The following is a 19,240-nucleotide window of genomic DNA, read 5'->3' as shown; positions in this document are numbered from 1 at the left end:
TTAATCAAGTACTTCAAATGCTAGTGCCGGAATGAATAGGAGACATCCTCTTCAAGAGCACCATCAACATAAGAGGGCCCTCTCTTATGAAACCCCGACAGTAAAGGGTTGGTTCCAGAAGAGTTTACACCCGGAATCCAAATGCTATGGGGGAAAAATGCATCCTAAGCCTTTCATAATTCTACGCAGAAAAGGAAACTTTGCGCAATGCTTAAACAAAAAGCACTTTTATTTATCAAACGTGCCAAGTAGCATAAGTACAAAAATATGAAAAGAAAAAACAAAGGAAAAATAAGGCAAAAAACTAAACTATATCACCCCAGAACTCGGGGGAAAAGAAGAATCAGTGCCCCTAGGAGAAATAGGCAGATCTACCATCGGATCGGGATCTTGGACTTCATCATTATTCTCTTCAAGTTCCTCCTCGATTCCCGAGAACTCGAAACCAGAACTAGAAGAGTCAGTTGCATCGGGCTGAGCTGGAAAGCGCCTTCAAGCAGTTGGCTCCAGCTCTCGGGCCTTAGCGATTTGATCGTCAATATCAATAACGCCTGCTTTGGCCTCTTCCAAGGTTTGTTTCCTCATGCTATACATAGAATGTGTTTTTTCGATGATGAAGGAATCCGCTCGGTGCTAAAGTTCTGATTCAAGCCGATCAACCTCGGTCGAAAGGCCATCCCACTCGGATCTCGTGGACCTAAGGCTAAGATCAAGGTCACGGATAGTGGCTATATGAACCTTATTGTGTTCCATGATCCTTTTATACTTATCCTCTATCTGGGCACACTTCTCCTCAGCAGCAGTAGCCTCTTCAACTTTGGAGTTCAAGGCTGCCTCTAAATTATTCAATTTGTCAATGGAGGCAGATACACGCTCGGCAGCAGCGAGCACAACATTCTGGACCTTAGACCACTTAGCCTTGGCTTCTTAAAACTGTACATTTATCTGGGAGGCTTCTTATCTAAAGGCCATGACTTCATGCTTTCTCTGCTATAACTGAGCCTCTAACTCACCGGCTTTAGCAACTTTTACATCCAGCACCGGGAGGCGAGCATTAATTTGGTCCCTCCCAGCCAACAGTTGATCCACTCGGAGTTAAGCTTTTATTTTATCTAGGATCAACTTCTGAAGGCCCTCGGAGGCAAGGAAGTTGGCCTGCAAAGCAAAAACCCAAGTTAGAAACCGTGTCATAGCAAGTAAAGAAGAAACAAGCAGTAAAAAGAACAAATATGTTACCACTGCTGCATTATGCACGGCATTGTTTAACAAACACTCTCCCGAGAGAGAGTGTATTTTCTAGGTAGTTGGAAAGTTCCACTGGTCGGGACAACAGATGGCACTCGGTATATACCGAGAGGGAGACACTCCTCCTCCTTTGGGGATCTGTAGAAGGGAGAGAATAATTGTGCCCAAAATTCCCATGGTCTGGGGACTGGGGAGGAGGGACATCCTCCTCTCGGGTGTCTAGACCGGTGGGGACGATGTAGCAGTTGCTAGTGATGAAGGTATGGCTCGCGTGGAAGGAGATGAAGCTAATGGTGTTGTGGGTTGAGAAGCAACTTTGGTGGGGGCAATGCTGGTTGTTGGTTGATCACCAACCGAAGACAGAAGAGGCCCGATAATCGGCCTCACAATACTGGAGCAACAGTTAGGACCGGAAAGGGAGAGTTGGCATTCTCCACCAAGTCAAAATCTCCCAGAGCGCTTGGGCATCATTCTCGATTGGGTTTGTAAGCTCTTCAGATTGAACATTTTGTTGAGCTGATGAAGGTTGTTATTTCCTTTGTAGGGAAGCCCCTTAATCACCGGCTTCCCCATCATCATCAATCACTATAGTGACTACGGATGGCTTAGGCGCGACTCTCTTCACCTTTTTATTCTTGCCCTCGGCTGAGAAAGAACGTCGCCTTTTTGGTTACTTGTTCTACGGTCGAAGACTCTGAGAGGAAGCCCTTGCACTAGAATCAGATCCAATGGCGCCTGTTTGGGTGAGAGCCTCCTTCGACAACCTTGCAACCTCCACGGGATCAACCAAAACATCCTCCTCAGGGATGGTAACAGAGCCCTGCGGGATACCTGAATTCAACAAAAAGAGAGGTTAACCAATTTTCTTATGCACAAAAATGAAATGAGGACATAATCAGTCAACTTACCATGACTCTTGGCCTTCCATCCATATTTGGGGGCCATCTCCTTCCACCGGCGGGTCTCAGGCAAGGTGAGGTCCAAAGTCTTCTGAACCCACCGATCTAGGCCTTTATCTCTTAGTGGTGTCCACCGAGTTGCTGAAATAATAAAAGAAGAAAGATCAACAACAACATGAAACAACCTTTTTTTTCAGAAAAAAGACAAATTTTGAACTTATGTGTACGAGTCTAGGACTCAGGGAGAGATAGAGTTATGGTCGGGATGTTATCCCTGGTGCAACAACGACAAACCGCTCAATCAGTCCATGGTCGTTGTCGTCATCCATGCTCTTGAGCAAAGCACGGTGGCCACATTTACTGAAATGTATTACTCCCCCACGGAAAATCTTGGGGGAGTATAGATTCATCATATGAGCCAAGGTGAACTCCTCATGCATTTTTTGGCACAACTGTCATAGAGAGGCCACCGTTCACCATTTCGAAGGGCCCGCCTGTGCCAAACAAACTTGGTATCATTGGCATAACTCCAAAATCATGGAGTCTAGTCTCCCGCTCAAAGAAAACGCACCCAAAGTGAATAAGTAGGTATAAATATACATGAAGCCCTTCTTAGTGAAGGTTACTCGCTCCACCAGTTCAGGAGCAATGATGTTCAGGTCATGGCAATCACAGTCCTCTTTCACAGCAGGAATACTGGAAGGACGGATAGAAGAAGGGTATATGCTAACAGCCCAAGTGCGAGTGCTTGAATAAGGGAACTTTACTTCAAAGTCCTTGGTTGTGTTGAGATGTTTGTGGATGATTGTGTTCACTGTAGGGGGGGTCAGCATCAACATTAATTTCTTTGTCTTTACTCTCCTTCGGACCCCCACCGAAGAGAAGACCGGAGTTCTTAGAAGAGTTATTAAAGGAAGCCATGATAATCAGAAGGTGGTAAGAGTTTTGTTAAGAAAGATGAAAGCAACAAAGAGTTGAATGCAAAGAAGTTGTGAGAGTTTGTAGAACTATTAAGTGTAAAAGAAGAACAATGAAGCGTATAAGTAAAGGAATAGGCGGCTAAAATCGTGGCCATGATTACCTCGAGAACCAGCGAAAATATTGCAAAATCGAGGAGTAACGCATGTTCGAGGTATTAAACGCGAAGAGACGTGCGTCTTATCCAGCGTCAGAAACCTTTCAGAAGGGTTGAGAGAATTTCCTGCCAAGAAAGGAATCTTCACCAACTTCCCGGTAACACAAAGATATGCCACCGGAAAGTAGGGGACTATCTGTATAGGGTAAAATCGGTTCACATTAAATACTCAAATGATAGAGTGACACATGTAGACGGGAACAGACGGAAGTCAAAGCCAGTGGAAACCAAGACCGAGGACAACAACTTCGGTTGGCATCGGGTAGACACCAAAGGGAATATTGTTAACGAGGGCAAACTAATATTTGCCACTAGATGACATTCAATGGAGAATATTCCTCAGTATTGAATACATGCCAGTTACAGAGACTTTTTGCATTCATTACGTGCCGTTACATATTCATCAATGGCACCCATTATTGTCATTTAAGAGGGGCTTGATCCTAGGACCTTGTTCCCTAGGTTTAGCTATAAATAGTGACTTCAACAGCCATTGTAAGGGAGGAAAAATTCTGACAAACTTATGCTTCACATTATTCAAAGCTAAATAATACTTTATTTTTTGTCTAACGATATTCTTATTGCTGCCTTCGGAAGCCTTACTCCCGGAACCAAGTTGTCTGCTACTTTATCTCAATTTCTACGCTAAGTCTTGCATTTTATTTAATTTATTTATTATTTTGGATCAAATCGATTCGCTTGTCTATAAACCACATTATAAATTCAACTGTACTATTTTACGGATAAACAGAAAGCAAATTGGATATTTATTTCTTTTACTGATAGTGAGAGGATTGAAGGGGAAAAAGGCAAAAAAAAGGAGATAAAAGAAAAATACCATTGTTGGTCATAGGGAGGTTCCACCTTACTTTTCTCTTGCTGTCACGCCCCAAACCCGGGGGGCGAGACCGGCATCCGGTGCCTCACTTAACCAATCATACCAACTTGAGACTGAGCGACTCTGAACATACAATGTCATAATTTGGCCATAGGGCCACATTGCAAGACAATTTGAGAAACAAAAATATAAAACTAAACGGAAACTAGCTCTGACTGAACATCAATATAAAGCTGGGCCGACAAGATCGTCATAACTACTGTAGCTGACAAGCCAACAAAAATATACATACAAGGCCTACAAGCCCAACATACTGCACTGACTGATAGGATATGTCTACAAGCCTCTACTGATGGAAGTAATGTGGTCGGAACAGGGCCCCGACCTACCCATAATATATATACATATATACACAATATGTACTCAAAACCCTAGACCCGGCAACTCCGAAGGACGTGGAGCTTACCGCTCAAGCTGAACACGGACAACACCTACGGAGGAGGTCTACCAGTCTGTCTATCCGAACCTGCATGCATGAAATGCAGCATCCCCAGGAAAGGTACGTTAGTACGAAATAATGTACCGAGTATGTAAGGCAATAGAATAACTGAAAGTTGAAACTAAACTGATAATATAATAACTTAAAGTAACTGGGACTCAAATATGATTTGGAGATATACTTACCTGCTGATACTTGCGGACAAGCCCTCGCGATCGCGAAGGCAAAAGTCACGAACCCAGGAAAAGTCCTCTTCGCGATCTCGAGAAGACACTCACGAACGCAATGCACTGAGTCTCCCTCTCATCGTGAACGTGTACCCCCACACGCAAACGTGAAAGGCAACTGGGTTGCCCAGGCCCAGGTCTTTTACGCGAACGCGACGAGTCACCCGCAAATGGGAAGGCCACTGGTCCTAAGCCTCCGCGATCGCAGACCAGACTTCGCAAACACGAAGAACAACATCACCCTGTCCCTAATTTCTTCTTCGCTATCGCAAGGGTCCTTACGCATTCGCGAAGAAGGAAACCAGAACAGCACACTAGCAGTTTTTGGACTTAGCTCCGAGCGGTCCGAAATGCACCCGAGCCCCCCGATACCCCGTACAAATGAACCAACAAGTCTATAACCATAATACGGATCTGCTCGAACCCTCAAAACAAATAAAACAACATTGAAACTACGAATCGCACCCTAAAACAAAATTGAATCAACTTATGAACTTCAACTTCTTAACTAGCTCCAAACGCGTCGAATCATAATTAGACTACTTGGAATGACACCAAATTTTTTGTTCAAGTCATAAATCACCATATGGACCTATTCCCAGGCTCGAAATCCCAAACGGACCTAGATAACACCAAAGTCTACTCCAAACTAAATTTAAAGTACTATAAAACCTTCAATGAACCAACTTTAAACATTAAGCGTCGCAATGCTCCTGGATCACCCGAAACCCGATCCGAACACATTCCTAAGTTCAAAATCATCATACGAACCTATTGGAACCATCAAATACCGGTTTCAAGGTCGTTGACTCAAGTCAAACTTGGCCATCATAGGCCACTATTAAGGAACTAAGTGTTTCGATTTCAACCTAAACCAACTATCACTGCAAGTCATAAAACAGTAAAAGCACATACGGAAAGTCTTAATTAGGGGAACAGGGATCTAGAAGCAAAAAGACCAGTCGGGTCGTTATAGAGTAGGTATCTAGCCCCGAAGAAGTAGTGACAAGGGGTCGACATCGACACTTACTAGTGGTCTAATAAATCAAATATAATAAGATAGACAAGTATGAAACATGGTAAGTAAAATGTGTGAACAGATATAGGTAAATAATACGGTCTACAACTGAGTAGTGAACACAAAGTCCTCTATTATCGCATATCTCCTCAAATGGAATATGTAATGGTCAATGCCAAATCAACGGTCACATCTCAAGTCAGGAAACTCATGAGTACGCGGACTCCATATGAAGTATTTTGCACGATTCTTCCGAGGTGAGCTGCCCAATCCCAAAAGAGTATTTCATAGAACTGTCGAGGCGAACGGCCTGATCCCATAAGAGTGTGATACATAATCCTACCGAGGTGAATGGACCGATCCCATAAGAATATGATACATGATACTGCTGAGGCGAATGGCCCAATCCCATAAGAATATGTTACTCTGCCGAGGCGAACGGCCCGATCCCATATGAGTGTGGTACATAATCTTACCGAGGCGAACGACCCGATCCCATAAGAATATTACTGAGGCATGTAGCCCGCTTCCATTAGAATATGAAACTTTGATGGGTCACTGACCCCACTCATGAATATACGTGTGAGATATAAAATTCAAGAAAAACTATCAGACGAATAGGCATAACACGGAAGAAATTCATAAAGAAAAGTACAATTTTCGTGGCGAATCAAGTAGCTCGTCAAGTATCTAAAGTAGCAAATCTGATACTTTACTCGAGTCTAGTCTCAGGCTTAATGTAAATTAAAGCATTTAAACAGTAAAGAATAACTCAAATACTACAATTAAATCATGGCGTGAGTCTAAGTCTACCCAGATATAAATCAGGAATTCTAGCATACGCACGGACACTCATCACCTCATACATGTGTAGCTCCCGCAACACATAGCACATAATAAATATAACACCTACAGGGCAAATTCCCCCTCACAAGGTTAGACAGGTGACTTACCTCACTCTGAAGTTCCATAACCAGCTCCAACACCTCCCTATCACCTCAAACCGATGCCCACCAATCCAAAACTAGTCAAACAACGTACAAACCGATAAACATATACTCCAATACTCATAATTTAATAATTTATAACAATTCTCAACTCCGCTCAAAAAGTCAACAAAGTCAACCCTCGGGCCCACGTGCCCCGATTCCAAAACATTTTGAAGATAATTACTATCCATAACACCACGGACTCAAATATATACTTTATTCCAAATTCCATGTCAAATTTCGTGCTCAAAATCCAAAAATACCAAATTCTAGATTTTCTTTCAAAATCTCACAATTTCTACCAATTTCCATGTTAAAATCCTTGTAGAATCCATGTAATTAACTTACAATATGTGAGAATTACTTACCTTGCCATAGATGATGAAAATCTCCCCTTGAAGAGCTCCAAAAATCGCCCAAAAAGCATGTGAGAAGGGGAAGAAATGAGCCAAAACCCGAAATAAATTGAAGTGTGCCACGCTTTTCTCAACCTCGACCAGCTACCAAATCGCTCTTCGTGAAGGCAACACACCAGCAGCGAATGTGGTGGTCAACTCCACGATCCATACGCGTAGGTGACCAAACCCTAGCAAACGCGTAAGACAAAACACCTAGTTCCCCTTACCGCCTAACCTTCTACGCGATCACAGCCTCTTTCTCGCGATAGCGATACACTGCCGCCTAAAGCTTCGTGAATGCGAGCCCTTCTTTGCGAACGCGAAGTACAAACTACCTGATGCCCAAAAGACCTTCGCGGACGGGACCCTTTCTTCGCGATTGTGAAGAAGGAAGCACCAGAAACAACAGTCCAAACATGGCGAAGTGGTCCGTAGCCCATCCGAAACTCACCTGAGGCCCCCGGGATCCCGTCCAATCATACCAACCATTCCCAAAATATGACACAAACCTGTTCGAGGCCTCAAATTACACCAAACAACATCCAAACTACGAATCGACAATCAAAATCCTTCTTTTAACTTTCAAACATTCAAACTTCGTCGAACGCGTCTGAATCACACTTAAACATTCTGGAATGACGCCAAATATTACATACAAGTCACAAATCATGATACGAACCTATTCCAAGGCTTGAAATCCCAAATGGAGATCGATAATGCCAAAGTCTACTTCATATCAAACTTAGGAATTTCTAAAAGCTTCAAAATGCCAACTTTCCACAATGAACGCTGAAATGCTCCCGGGCCACCCGAACATACGCCCAAGTCCAAAATCATCATACGAACCTATTGGAACCTTCAAGTCCTAATTCCAAGGTCATTTACTTAAAATTCAAACCTTGGTCAACTCTTCCAACTTAAAACTTCCGAATTGAGAATTTTTCCTTCTGAATAAACTTCCCGAAATTTAATTTTGACCATGCGTACAAGTCATAAAACATGAAATGAAGCTACTCGAGGCCTCAAACTGCCAAACAACGTGCAAGAGCTTAAAACGACTGGTCGGGTCATTATATTCTGCCCTACTTAAACATACGTTCGTCCTCGGTCGTGCCAAGAACCGTTCTGGAGTTGCCCAAAACCGCTGATTAACACCTCGTGCACCTATTCGTGTCACCACAACCCATGTGAGCACATTATCTCGAGCCAGACTAAGATCCTTCCTGCTACCTTAGCCCACAGGCCTTAGAACCAAATTCCAACATCCGAAATTCTCTACGAGACCTGATACATTCAATACAATATATACTTGTCATATACATGTGAGATAAAATAACAGGAGCACAGTAAAGAATAATGACATAGTGAAACTATAGAATAATTTTAATAGTAAATAAAGGAGCGAAGGGAAAAAAAGACTCTAGTGTTTGGGCCTCAAAGAGGCAGGCCCAGTAATACAGGGACGAGCAACAGCTAACTCTAGACCTTCTGAGACATAGCAAGGCTGGACTCAGGCCTAAGTTCTTAAAGAACTCAGTGGGCCCAAATCATTGTACATGTTCAAAAGAAAAGAGTAGGTCATTAGAGAGACAGTACTATATACATGCCCATATATGAGATTTGCAAAGCAAAGAGTAAATGAAAGATAACTAACAGTATCTAAACACTAAGGAGGTCATACTAATGTGGTGGTTATGTATAGTAATTGACCCACATTGAACACCTTTCGTTGTCATTAAATACTAAACCCAAAGAGAATAACAGGTGTCAATAAATTAAGGGCTAAGGAGAGAATTCCACTCAAGGTTAACGCTCCCTTTGAATCCCCCAACACTTCAAAGTTCCCAAGGGTCTCAAGGACCAGGGCAATACTTGTGCCGAGGAGAGCAGCCCAACCAAAAGTTAAACTCTACTCCCAAATACCTGTAACAACTAACGACTCATTCTTCCCTATAAGTTTAAGTGCCAATGAGGCTCTTTTAATGTAAATCAGCTACTATAACATTCCCTACCACAGAAGCATACCCTCTTCTTAACAGAAAAATATGAAGAACACAAGAACAGTTCCCATTTCTTAAAATAATACTTCTAGTTCTAGGTGCTTGATTAACATACTAGACAGACATGAAGCTCAAATTTCCAAATACAGATATAGGCAGGAACATCATATTGTTTTTTCTAGAGAACCAAAAAATTAGAATCAATCATCTTAGAGATAGATAAATAGCACATAGTTTAGAGTTGCAACAGCTTTGGGATACAGTTGTTATTGCCTCAATAGATTGATCACAGATTAGTTTAGCATCAGTTTTTGTCATTAACACACACATAGCTTAGCAATACTACTTGGGACCTTTTGAAAACATCAGTAATTATTCAGACAATGACATAGGCAGGTTATTGTACTCAATCAGTATCAACAAGAGGTTTCTCCAAGACCAGATTCAATTCAGATTAATAGGGAAAAGAGAGAACGGAATGCAGTTTCAAAACAGTGTTCAAAAGTATGAAGTCATGAGGGATAAACAAAGATTTGTCCCAAACTTTCATTCATCCACACATATAGGGATTTCAACCAAAACTATGACCTCACAAGATAGGATGAGTCTCAACCATTACAAAAGCAGATTGTTGACGAGCTCGAAACACACACTTAAATTATGCTCGCTAGTCAAATATAGTATAGTATAATATCGTATCTAGAGGGATTGAATTTAAACAGTATTCTTGTAGTTTCTAGCTTGATTACTATCCAAAATGATCAACAATTGAGTTTTCTATGATTTTTAACTACAATTAACTAAGAATATAAAGCTATTGACTAATGACAATCGAAACAAAGGTAAGCAAGGAAGTGATCAATGGGAGAAAATAGGGGTTGATAGGATAGGTGTAAGATAATTGTTTGGGATCTAACTCTAGGTAATTCACTTCTAATATTTAAATGAGTCTCTCGAATTTACTCAATTATTAGTTCAAACGTTAGGCAAAAACTCCTCTCTCGATTAAGTCTTAACCTCACAAGATGAACCAATTTAAGCACGTGAAGATATGCAAGAATGCATAGTGGATTGGTATTTAGGAGAACCTCTCTCGATTATCCTCCTAACTAGGTTTAATCAATGATTCAACTAGCCTCTTTCGATTACTAAGAAGAATATATGAACTCAACCAACAATATAATGCAAAAATATCACAAGTTATGCCTCTCTCGATTACATGAACAAGTGCATATAGATGCAACAATTAAATTATCCAAAACCGCTTCAATACATAAAACTAGAGTTATAATCCAAATACAATAATCAATACACCAAACTCGTCAAACCCTAAAGAGAAATACTTAGTAGATATGGAGCAATTCATCACAAATAAAATTAAAGTATAGGAAAACATAAATTTGATCCAAACTCGGGTCTTGACTGAGGGAGGAATTATGAAATCCTTGTGCTCGTGTTCTTCCAAACCCTCCTTAGCCTCCCTAGGTCGAATATGTGTCAAAAGTCCAGAAAATATAGTTTTTTCATGTATTTATACCAAGTAGGGTCGGGCCCAGACGAAACCACCTTCTCCTAGCCGAAATAGGATTTTCACTTTGTAAAAGTTGCAAAAGCGCGTCGTGTGGGGCAACGTGCCATGCAGGGCATTAGTGTGGAAATCCAGAGAGTCAGCATCTGTCAGGCATCAGCTTTTGTACAGCTGCGGCGCCCCCACGTGCCGCGGCAAGCCATTTTTCTCAGAGTAAGGATTTAATCTTACTTTTTGACGTCCAGACTTGGTCCTCGACCCCCGAACATGATCCCGGCTTAATTCCTTGGGCTTTTACTCAGACGTCAAAGCTCCAATTAGCTCGAATTCATTCCATAACATCTACATAGCTCGCAATTACTTCTACAAGGTATAAAACACACAATAAGTGCAAATCACTATCAATTAAAGCTCAAACATGAATAAAGTGCTGTAAATTAAAGTGCAATAAGCGACTAAAAGGCGAGATTATAGTCTACCATCAATTATCAGTATCATTAAGGGTTTAAAAACATGAAAACATCATACTAAGCAGACCTAACTTAGTTGTACAGACTAAAGTTGATAACTAGACATGGTGGAGTTGTATTCAACTTATAGAACAGTTAAACATTCAAATACAACAAGCACAACGACAATCTAATTTATAAGAGGTAGGCTGATCATAACAAAACATGTGTAGAATGACCATTGATGTTTACAGAAGTTCATCCTATAAGATTGTTTCATACTTAGAGATACAACTGACAATTAGACATAGATATAAAGCTTTCATAGTGATGATTCAAAGAATACTTAAAGATTAACAAGCACTTATGTACAGGAAGGAGAGGATTTAAATACTTAAACTTCATATATTTTATTTAAGTGATGAAGAGTTAAACTGTGAGCATTCAGACAACAGCCTTAGCAACAAAATGCAGAAAACAGCATGGCAGGGGTAAGGATCATAGTAAGATCATTAAAAGTAAATATGAAACCTATGCAAACACGAAAGGTCATTAAGGTATATTAAGTAGCTTAATCACATAGGCTGTTTAATAGGCATGCTTGATACATAATAGAAATTAAAGTCATTAAGAGCACTCGGTAACTTAATCAACACTGATAAAATATAATAGCTAAACACAGATCAATAAAAAAGTCGTGGTAACCTAAAATAAAAAAAATTATAGACTAACAGCAAACACTATAGATGAAAACACTTAACAGGAAAATAGTAGTTCGTTCATGTTTTTTGAATGAAGCAATCAAATAGAGGGTGGAAGTACACTGACCTTTTTTAGGGCAGCAGACCAAACAGGGTTTCTAACTTAGTCGTATGAAGACCAAGATTTAAAGCTCTTGATCAGTGAAGAAACTCAGAAAACAGAAGGAATAGAGATCAATCAGAAAAAGAAATCTAGCCTCTTAACTCATATGAAATTTTAGACTACTGTTTGGTAGGTTGCTCGATGATGTTAGGTGTAGTTGGTTGTTCTTGGTGGGAGCATTTACAACTCCTATTTATAGTGCATTCATTGCCTTAGGCTCAACAGAATTCTAACTCAGTAGTGGAGAGTGACGAAGGGTTAGTGATGTGAGCATAATTAAGTGAAAATCCTAGAAAATAGAGGGAAATTTGTGAGGCTTTTTACCTGGGCATGGGGAAATGAGAGATCGACCATTGAAGCATGAGAGACCATCGGTTAGAACTGTAATACACAGAGGTCATTGCATTTGACCTTTGGATATCGAATATCAATGATGAAGTCAGCTAATGTCCTCATGATTGCTTCGATTTGAAAGAACGAAGGAAGAAATCAGACAAGTTGAAGTTTCATGCTTCGATCTGAGACTCCTTGATTAGGGCTTTTGAAATCAAATGGTGAAAACAGAAAGAACAACAAGATCTGAAGTACAGAAGAAAAATGGATAACCATGCATGCCATGGATTTGAAAGATCAAAAGCGATTTGAAGTTTCATCTCTGGGTTAGGGTTAGGGTTCGAATTTGAGGATTTCAAACTTGATCGATGAAAGAGGAAAGATTCGGCGAGAATCACGGGTGTGGGAGACATGGAGGATGAATCTCTGGATGAATTCATGACCTTGCACGAATTTGTGCAAGGTCTTTTGATTGATTTGGGTTTGAGGTTGAGAGAAAAGATGGGAAAGGGAAAGAGAGGCAGAAGGTCTTGGGGGAAATGATTTTAGGGTTAGGGGGTCTGGGAGGCCGTCTCTAAGGTTAAACTTGAGAGACGAGATCTGGGCCGTTGGATATGATGATCAACGGCCTTGATAATTCGGGTACTTAAGGGTTTTGAAGAGGAATTTTGGTGGCCGTCAGATTATGGGGTTTTGATGGTGGAGATGAGATCTCTGGGCGAGCATTTAAAAATTAAAAGAAAACGGAGATAAATGTAGGCCGTCGATCAAATGGACTAACGGTTTAAATGCATGTGTGTTTCTTGTGTGAGTTAGATTGGAGAGCTTACGTGGCGAATTTCTATTGGTTCTCAAGGGTTAGGGCGGATTGCCAAAGTAGAATAGAGGGTCTTTTGGGCTGGGTCAGATGGGATAATTGGGCTAGGGTATTTGGGCTGAAATTGATTTGATGAATAGCCACTTTGTATTTAATTAAGGAATTGCAATTGTAGCCTTTTAGTTTTTAACCCTTTTAAAATTAATTTAATTAAACTTTATTAATTTCAAATAAAATATAGTAAAATTATAATTATCAAATACGCTACTAACTATTGTAATTAATTATTTATAAAACACTTTATTTTTTAAATTATAACACTAGTTTTGAATTATCAACATAGTAATCTAATTAATCAAAATTTGAGACATAAATTAATTAAAAAACCTCTATGGTCTATTTAAAAAATTATTTTAATATTATTAAAATAATAAGTATATTTGTAATTACATAATACTAATGTCAGGTTATTAATTTCAAATCTAATACTTAATTAATTTGTAAAAATAGGTAATTATTGATAGAAAATACTTTCGAAATATTCATTGTAAACATTTAAGTATAAATAAATCAATTTTAAAAGGGAGGGTCAAAATTGGCCGTCAACAGCTACCCCTCTTTGACCGGAGAAGATGAAAAAGTTTTCGGGCAAAGAAATTGAACCAAAGCCAATTTTGTCCCGACTTTAGGCATATACTGCAAGAATATCACGAAGATTATAAGCTGCAGGATTGGGAGTTAAGGAAGATTCTGGGAGGATTTTGGGAAGATTTTGGGAGGTTGGTGCTGAATTCTGGCTTTGAATTTCTTACATACCTCGGGCTTAACGAGGATCAGGCCTCATGTAGTTCTGGAGTGAGGATTTTCAGGAAGCAATACTCGCAGGAACTGTCCCAGTATCGTATTATGACGATACGGCGAGACAGAGGATTGGGCACTCACGATAGCTTGAATGTTACTACTTGACTTGAAGGATTTGAAGATTTGGAGTTTTACTAGTCGTTTTGTGCCTGATCTTGGATCATTAGCCCGCTAATGAGTTTATTATCCCTCATAACGTTGTAGTTTGGTCTGCTGCGTAGAAAGAGTTCCATGTTGCGATATTTATTCTTGCAAAAAATGAAATACACACATACCTATATGCTAAAAGGCGGAATATATTAAGATGTGATGTAAATGATGCAAGAATGATGATGCTTGGCTGCTGGCAAGCCGTTATTTGGGATCGACATGATGGAATACTTGAACTTGACTCGATTTGTTAGCCGGGTTGTGTACCGTTCCGTAGTTGTCGGAGCATTGAAAAGTGTCTCCGCTTATTGGGAGAGCTTTGACTTGTAGAGTGTGTCCCCGCATGTTAGGAGAGCTTTGCACTGAGAAATGTCTCCGCTTGTTGGGAGAGCTCGATTTGTAGAATACGTCTTCGCTTGTTGGGAGAGCTTTGCACTAAAATGTAAATTATTCTCTGCTTGGGAGCGATTGACATAAACTGTAATCATGCCTGAAGCTGCATGAGCAAAATGTCAAAACGTTCAAGGTAATAGCAAAGGAAAAGAAAAGCATGCCCAAGAGATAATCTTCACTATGTAGCTAAGTTGCAGCCATCGATTGGCAAAACATCGGTGATGAGGTTTGCAGCTATCTATTCTAGCCTCCGTTGCGACAGAGTGGCGGTGTGGATTGTTCCATTGGCGGAATGACAGTTTGCTATATACAAGGCTTTGATTGGCGAAGCCGATGTTTGATTTGTACAGGGCGCTCCGATCGATTGAGCTAACCATTTGTTATATACAGGACTTCAATTGGTGAAGCTGATGGCTCGTTTTGTACAAGGTGCTATGATTGATTGAGTAGACAGTTTGCTATATACTGGGCTTCAATTAGTGAAGTCGACGGCTCATTTTGTACAAGGTGCTTCGATTGTTTGAGCAGGCATTTTGCTATATATATATAGGGTGCCTTTTTCGTATCAGCGATCTAACTCGAGGTACCTATAAAGGATTCAAGGATTAGCTTGAGTTGTACTAGAAAAATTTAAGTAAAGGAGAAAGGGTGATAATCCTGGGAAAGTGGCGGATCCTTCATTTTCCCCAGTGTGGTCCCAATATTTCCTTTCTTCTTGTTGACCCTGCACTCAAAGAAAAATACTCAATGGGAGCGGGGGTTGTTTTGTGTTGACCACAGTATCGGTTTTGCCTCGGTCTTTGATATGGCTATGCCATGAAGTTTGGTAGGTGGAACAAATTACTGTATTTATTAAAAACAATTTTGAAAAGCTTTGTTTTAAGACAAAGTCGTTGCTCCGGATTATGACATGTTAACGAAAGGTTCTCCAAACGCTAGCGTCGCTTCTTGAAAACTCCATCCTGTCGATGTCGATTCTCCGTAATGCCTTGACAGCACGTCTACTTGTCGTTGCGATTGCGTCCTAATTCAAACTAATTCATTACAAAGGTTTTTCCTAAGGTTATGACCGAACCCTTTCAGGTTGCCTACGTATCCAAAATGGAATTAGGTATGAACGTAGTTCGTGGATAATGATAAAAACATGATGAAGGTGACCGAACCTGACTCAGGCAGCCTACGTATCCAAATGGAATCAGGTCAAGACGTAGTTCAATTACAATAGATGCAAAATGATGAGATTAAGAATGAAATGGCCGAGTCTGACTCAGACTACCTGCATATCCAAATGGAATCAGGCCAGAACGTAGTTCAATTACAAAAGACGGCTAAATCTGATGAGGATTGCCTACGTATTCCTCCCTGAGGAAATCAAGTCGGCGTAGTTCTAGAGCAACATACAAAAATGATGTTTGTATTTTATATTACAAAAGAAAGGAGGGGGAGAAACCGAACCCTACGTGGGTTGCCTACGTATCCCTCTGTGGGAAGTTAGGTTGAATGTAGCTCTGTTACAATAAAACCTAACTCTATTTGTCTTCAAACATAGTATCTCTTGACTGCGCCTGATTTGAGGGGCTTCGTGTTGTTTCTTCCATCCATTTCTACCAAGATTAGAGCTCCTCTCGACAACACTCGGTGAACCACGTAAGGACCTTGCCAGTTTGGTGCGAACTTTCCTTTGGCTTCCTCCTGGAGGGGAAAGATTTTCTTTAGGACCAACTGCCCCGGTGTGAACTAGCGAGGCTTTACCCTTTTGTTAAATGCACTGGCCATCCTATTCTGACATAGCTGACCATGGCATACTGCATTCATTCTCTTCTCATCGATGAGCATGAGTTGCTCCTGTTTGACCCGTATCCACTCTACATCAACCAACTTGGCCTCTTGAATGACTCTCAAAGATGGTATCTCGACCTCTGCGGGTATCACATCTTCAGTGTTGTATACTAACATGTACGACATTGCCCTAGTTGATGTTCTCATGGTGGTCTGATAACCTAGTAAGGCGAAGGATAGTTTCTTGTGCCATTACCTGTGATTGCCCACTATTTTTCGCATGATCCTCTTGATATTCTTCTTGGCTGCCTCGACTTCCCCATTCATTTGCAGTCTGTAGGCTGTGGAGTTGCGGTGGACGATTATGAATTTCTCGCAGATTTCTTTCATGAGGTCGCTATTGAGGTTAGCGGCATTGTCAGTGATGATTGACTCCAGCATCCAAAATCAGCAGATGATGTTGTTTTGGACGAAATCTGCCACTACCTTATTTGTGACGGCCTTGTAGGTAGATGATTCGACCCATTTAGTAAAGTAGTCGATGGCTACCAAGATAAAGCGGTGCCTATTTGAAGCAGCGGGCTCTATAGGTCCAATCATGTCCATTCCCCAAGCGTCGAACGGCCAGGGTGAACCCATCATATTCAACTCATTCGGCGGGGCTCAGATGAAATCCCCTTAAATCTGGCACTGGTGACACTTCTGTACGTAGCGGATACTATCACTTTCCATAGTCATCCAAAAGTATCCAGCTCTCAAGATCTTCTTGGCTAATGTGAACCCGTTCATGTGGGGTTCGCATGTTCCTTCATGTATTTCTTCCAATAACCTGGTCGCCTTCGGCATCTACACTCCTTAACAAACCCAAGTCTGGGGTCCTCCTGTATAGGACTTCCTCGTTAAGAAAAATATGATTCACCAACCTCCTGAGGGCTCGCTTCTGACTAATAGTAGCATTCTCCAGGTATTCTCTGGTTGCAAGGAATCTTCATCTACATGGAAGCAATAGGCATTTTGATCCCTTATCTCTACGTCGATAGGGTCAATGTAGTTCTTGTCTGGATGTTGAATCACGGACGATAGAGTTGCAAGGGCATCGGCAAACTCGTTCTAAATCCTGGGAACGTTCTTGAACTCAATCTTCATGAATTTCCTGCATAGCTCTTTTACGTAGTGCAGATATGGAAGGATCTTGACGTTTTTGGTGGACCACTCCCCTTGGACTTGGTGTATCAATAGATCGAAATCCACTATGACCAAAAGTTCTTTGACGTTCATGTCGATTGCCATTCTAATCCTAAGGATGCCCAATTCGTATTCATCCATATTATTGGTACAAGGGAATATTATCTTTGGCGATGCTGAATAGTGCGGTCCGGATTCCAAAATTAAGACTGCCCCAATTCCGACTCCTTTGAAGTTTGTTGCTCCATCGGAAAACATTCTCCGTCCAGGGTATGATTCTGCAATATCTTCTTCGGCAAATAATACCTCTACATCGAGAAAATACGTAGTGAGTGGCTCATAATCCCCGTCCACTGGATTCTCTGTGAGGTAGTCGGCTAAAGCTTTCCCCTTGATAGCTTTCTGAGTTATGTACACAATGTCAAATTCCCTGAGGAGAATTTGCCATTTAGCTAACTTTCCAGTAGGCTTCGGCTTCTGGAAGATGTAATTGAGTGGGTCGAGCCGTGATATCAGATGCACAGTATATGCTGACATGTAATGCCTTAGTTTCTGGGCAATCCAAGTTAGAGCACAACAAGTGCGTTCTATCAAAGTGTATTTGGCTTTGCATGTCGTGAACTTCTTACTTAAGTAGTAGATGGCCTGCTCCTTTCTACCAGTTTCATCATGCTGTCCCAACACACATCCGAAGGCGCTATCCAAGACTGACAGATATAGTAACAATAGCTTCCTAGGCTCGAGGGGAACCAGCACAGGTGGATTTGACAAATACTCCTTAATTCTGTCAAAGGCTTTCTGACACTCTTCTGTCTATTTTGTGGCAGCATCCTTTTTCAGCAACTTAAAAATGGGTTCACAGATTAACGTAGACTGGGCTATGAAACGAGTAATGTAATTCAATCTACCTAAGAAACTTATCACATCTTTCTTACTCTTGGGTGGTGGCAATTCCTAAATGGCCTTGATTTTTGATGGGTCCAGTTTTATCCCTTTTCTGCTTACGATGAAGCCCAACAATATTCCAGCAGGGACTCCGAACGCGCATTTTGTAGTTCAATTTCAAGTTGTACCTCCGCAGGCGCTCGAAAACTTTCCTCAAATCATCCAAGTTCTCTGAACTCTTTCGAGACTTGATGATGATGTTATCCATATATACTTCGATCTCCTTGTGAATCATGACATGAAAAAGGATCGCCATGACCCTCATGTAGGTGGCACCGGCGTTCTTGAGACCGAACGACATGACTCTATCGCAGTAAACTTCCCAAGGTGTGGTGAAGGCTATCTTTTTTGCATATTCCTCGTGCATCAAGATCTAGTGGTATCCAGCGAAACAATCTACGAACGACTGCAGTTCATGCTTCGCACAGTTGTCGATGAGGATGTGGATATTTGGTAAAGGGAAGTCGTCCTTTGGACTTGCTTTGTTGAGATCTTGCTAATCCATGTATATCCTGATCTTCCCGTCTTTCTTGGGTACTGGGATGATATTTTCCAACCAGCTGGGATAATTGGTGACCTTTACCATATTCGCCTCTATCTGCTTGGTTACTTTCTCATTTATCCTCATACTCAAATCGGGCTAGAATTTTCTAGGTTTTTGCTTGACCGGTGATCTGGCAGGATCGGT

The 19,240-nt window shown here is 41.0% G+C and overlaps 1 protein-coding gene across 1 annotated transcript; it reads right to left on the bottom strand.

Annotated features, from left to right (window-relative positions):
* Nucleotides 1–17,532: 17,532 nt before the first annotated feature.
* LOC142177146 (uncharacterized) lies at nt 17,533–18,144 on the bottom strand. The gene has a single exon (XM_075245613.1). It carries the CDS (start codon nt 18,142–18,144, stop codon nt 17,533–17,535), a length of 612 nt encoding a protein of 203 aa, XP_075101714.1.
* Nucleotides 18,145–19,240: the final 1,096 nt, after the last annotated feature.

The sequence above is a fragment of the Nicotiana tabacum genome, chromosome 23 (assembly GCF_000715075.1).
Source record: "Nicotiana tabacum cultivar K326 chromosome 23, ASM71507v2, whole genome shotgun sequence".
NCBI lineage: Eukaryota > Viridiplantae > Streptophyta > Magnoliopsida > Solanales > Solanaceae > Nicotiana > Nicotiana tabacum.
This window is presented reverse-complemented; position numbering and strand designations above follow the sequence as displayed.

Excerpts from the sequence above, each read along its gene's own strand:
- LOC142177146 (XM_075245613.1), bottom strand. The coding sequence starts at position 18,144 with ATGTCAGCATATACTGTGCATCTGATATCACGGCTCGACCCACTCAAT.